Genomic DNA, 4,241 nt, shown 5'->3' with positions numbered 1-4,241 from the left:
GGAATCGCCATTTTCCTGATCGCTTCTACCTTATTTGAGTCTGGCCTGAGTCCCTGATCCGATATAGTGTGCCTTAAAAAATTAATCTGATTTCTCCCCAATATTGATTTTTCGCACGATAACTTGGACCCAAATGTCCGTACCTGTTCGAACACCTTGCACAAGTGGGACACATTTTCTTCCTCCGTTTTACTAAAAACGAGCAAGTCGTCCATGTATACCTGGCACATGTACTCGTCGAATCCCCGTAAGAATTCGTTCATCAATCATTAGAACGTGATGGGGGCATTCTTCAGTCCGAAGGGGGCGTCCTCGTAAATTCGTAATGTCCCCTTTCGAATGTAAAAGCGGTTGCGCCACCGGGATCTGTAGAACTGGCTGCCTCACTGCGGGCTGTGGTTATGATTGACCATCACCATTAACCATCTTGGTCAGTAAAAAAAAAATTGCCATTTTGGTTGAATTAAAAATTAGTTAGGCGGGGGGAAAAATGGGAAAAAAAAGTTCCTTGTTGGGGGACCGTTTCAAAAAAAAAAATCTTCAATTGGTCAAGTTATTAGAAAAATTATTTAGATAAATAGATAAAAAAAAAATCTTCATTCAATGAAAAATCTTCAATCAGTTTCCGGGTCTCGGCACTATTTACGAGCACTTGGACTGAAAGGGTTGAAAAAAGGAAACAGAATTATAACGCACGCTTACTAGAAAGATAGTGCTTTATTATCTTTGTGATGCTCCTTATAGACATTATTGGGGTTTATTTACATGGGGAGTAGGGATTAGTGTTGTTTGTATACAGGCCTTGTCCAACCATAACTTATATGTACATGTCATAACTTGTCAATCATATATACATAAACATAACTTGTTTCTGTTCTGGGTCAGGATAATAGCAAAAGAAGGAAAACAGGGTTTTGACACACTACGCTTGATGTTAACTTTGATACTGATCTTTATTGAAGGAGTTCCTCCTTATATATACATTTGATCAGCTGATCTTCTAGATGACCTGTCACCAGACAATAGCGCTCAGGCATTAACTCCCCCCCCCCACCAGTTTATGAACATATCAATTGTCGACTTAACAACAATTCAAGACATAAAAATATAGAAAGAATAAAAAATATATATATCCAATTTATTTTATTAGTTATGATTGGAGGGCACTTCCACCCCCAGAGATGCCGCCGCTGCAGTGAGTGTCAGTTGTTCAATGTGAACCGTCCTTCGCTTCCTTGGTTGTGTCAATCTTTCAATTGTGACTATGTTGTTTTCCCTCATTTCCGTGATCCTGAATGGTCCCTCGTAGCACTGTACTTCTTCCTCCCTATTGGAATTCAATTTTCGATAAAAAATCATCCCTATTTTGATAGCTTCTGTCATGTCCGTGATATTCAAATTATGTCGTGCCATGCGCTTACTCTTTTCCCTCTCGATCCTTCCTTTTACCTTGGTCCATATTGTCCTCAACGCTTGGCCGTTATTTAGGATCTCTCCTTCTTCTGTCGTCGCACCTCTATGATCCCGCCGCCTTGCACGTATACCAAACAGTATCTCGAATAGTGCAAACCCCGTGACCGTATAAATTGAGTGATAGTAGGCTGTAATTGCTTTCGTCATTACTTCGTCAGGTTCCAAACATTTGTCCACTTGGTATACCCATAAATGATCACTACGGGTACTATGAAGGCGTTCAGTTCCTCCTCGATTTTTTGGGTGTCCTGGGGTGTTAAGATGCCATGTCACCTCCAGTATTCTCATTTCTTCCCAGATGGCCACATTATCGAACTTTCTTCCACCGTCGGATGAGATTCTATTAGGGACTCCATAAAATTGAAACCAGGTTCGTAGAGCTGTCAGCACCGCCTCCGCAGATTTATCCCGCACTGGGTAAGCCATGGCCACCTTGCTAAATAGCCTCATCATACTTCGTGCTATGGCAAATTACGCAACTCCTTAAGGTCTTCTGTATGGTGTACTTCATCCCCACAAAAAGTATTTACGCCGCAATGCCTGTAGTGTTTCATTCAGCCCTCGGTGCTTTGTTTTACCTAGGTGGTAGGCGAGCGTTACTCCCTTATGCCGTACCACGTTTTGCACGGTCTCCACCATTAGCGTGAATCAGATAAATGTTGGGTCCACTCCAATCTGTTCTGTCCGCCATAATTTGCGTATCTTTCCCCAGACCACTGTGTTTCCCACGTATAAATTGTGTGTCTTTGAACAACAATGAAAATTGTTGATTTGTTCTACTTTCTCTACATATAGTTTTTATTCTGAACCTCGTTTTCCTTTTTTTCAGTTTCTAATAATTACCAAATATCTCTTTTATATCTTGGATATTTTTCCGATTATACAATGTTCTCTGGTTTTGGAAAAAAGCTTGTCTTTTTCTGAACTCCTTTCATAATCATCTGTAGAAGGATCACTTTATGGTGATAATAAAATTTACACATGTTATGGAATTGATAACATATTTAACAGGTTACAGGTCCTTAAATTAGCACGTAATGTTCGCACTCATCACCAAAAAATAAACTAAACCTTCATAAAATGACAGATCGTATAACAATAGGCCCTATAATAGCATGTGCTGCTTCTGTCTAGACTCCAACTAAAGGAAATCAGATGTCATTCAAAATATGTGAATGAGTTATAATATAGTTATGCTATAGTTATAAATATAGTAATCACTTACCCTCGGTTCACCAGAATTATAAGTATTTTTTTCTTATATTTTTGGACCTAAAAATGTATCTTGAAAACGATCGGGAGGCCGGGAGCAAACTATAAATGCTTAAAGAGTTCTTCCTTCGTGAGGAAGAGCGAGGTTAGAATTGAAAGGCATCCAGCTGTTGTTTTATAAACATATGTATAATTGGAGGCCAGATTTGGATGCCTGAAGGGGATGCTTGTTAGTGTATTAGAAAATAAATAAGCTATCACGTCATGCTTTTTCTTGCCGCTCGGTTGACCAGACTGAGTAAATGACATAGTGATGTCGATGTATTTTGGCAGGCCTTGATAGATCTCTTCTGTCCAGCAGGTTCTGGCATGCTTATTCCACTGGCTTTAAGCCCAGGTTGGCATACTTTGAGCTTTTCGATATACGCTCCTCACCCCAATTTTATATGAAAATCTCTACTGCTTCAACCCATGAACGGTGAGGGGTTGAGTACTTTGCAAGGAGGTGATTTTTTCATGAGCCACAACTACTATATTTTCCCTCATTCAAGTGTAGGGTGGTGGGCTTGTGGTTAATGCAGAGCTTTATTTGAACCAATGACTGAGCTACCATCTCCCCTTAAATTTATATAAAACAACAAAATCATTCAAATATCTATCATAGCCTTGGGTCAATCTATAAAAAGTAATCAATAAAAAAGTTCTATAGAACCAATTTTTTATTAAAAATGTAATAAAACTTTATTATATATTAGATAAAAAGTACAAATTTGGGAATGCTACTTTTTGAGAGAATATTTCTCACTTAAATATACTTACAGCTAATACTAAACATGGGTAAAAAGTACTAATTTCCTACATGGAAAATATATATAATACAAAATCCACAAGTTCTACAAATATAATCTTTTGAGAGCTGATACATTAATAGAACATCCGTAAGATCTTTGTTGAGAAACAGCCCTAGTGTCGCCTAAATGGTAATTGTAAATATTTGTTTACATTATGTGTATAAAAGTTGCTCACACGAATATTCTAGGGTTAAGAGATAAATGAAAGTCTTAGTTTTTGAAGAAAATAAAGTAGGTAAGACATCTACCTGTGGGAATAATACACTTACAGTAGAGTAGTACAATGACTGGAAAGGTATGAGCTACGTTGCCAGGTGAACCACGTCAATGTCATACAGCTAATCTTCCCCGATCCTCAAGTACACTTTTACTTAAATACCTCTTCTACACGATTTTTTTTATTACAAATATCTTGTTTTAAAAATTAAGAAGATTTTTAAAAACTAAACCAAAAAATAGACAAAAAGGCTAATTATGTGAAAAAAACACGAGTTATAAATAGTAAACAAATGAACAATTGATAGACTTGAACAAAAATAAAATATATCCGACATAAAATTATTTATAATTTCAATACTTGTTCAGTGATGCCTTGCAGTAGTCAACTATTTTAGTGTAAGAACAGAGTGTCTAAAATAGGAGTAAAAGAGTAAGTTAGTGTAAGAACAGAGTGTCTAAAATAGGAGTAAAAGAGTAAGTTAGTGT

General features: G+C 37.2%; 1 protein-coding gene across 1 annotated transcript; it reads right to left on the bottom strand.

Moving 5' to 3' along the window:
* Positions 1 to 1,146: 1,146 nt before the first annotated feature.
* On the bottom strand, positions 1,147 to 1,926 carry LOC106692682 (uncharacterized). The gene has a single exon (XM_014438777.1). The coding sequence runs from the start codon at positions 1,924 to 1,926 to the stop codon at positions 1,147 to 1,149; it is 780 nt and encodes a 259-aa protein (XP_014294263.1).
* Between the last annotated feature and the right edge of the window lie 2,315 nt (positions 1,927 to 4,241).

This window comes from Halyomorpha halys, unplaced genomic scaffold, assembly GCF_000696795.3.
Source record: "Halyomorpha halys isolate HHAL.00 unplaced genomic scaffold, Hhal_1.1 Scaffold67.1, whole genome shotgun sequence".
Taxonomy (NCBI): domain Eukaryota; kingdom Metazoa; phylum Arthropoda; class Insecta; order Hemiptera; family Pentatomidae; genus Halyomorpha; species Halyomorpha halys.
This window is presented reverse-complemented; position numbering and strand designations above follow the sequence as displayed.

Excerpts from the sequence above, each read along its gene's own strand:
- LOC106692682 (XM_014438777.1), bottom strand. The coding sequence starts at position 1,926 with ATGATGAGGCTATTTAGCAAGGTGGCCATGGCTTACCCAGTGCGGGAT.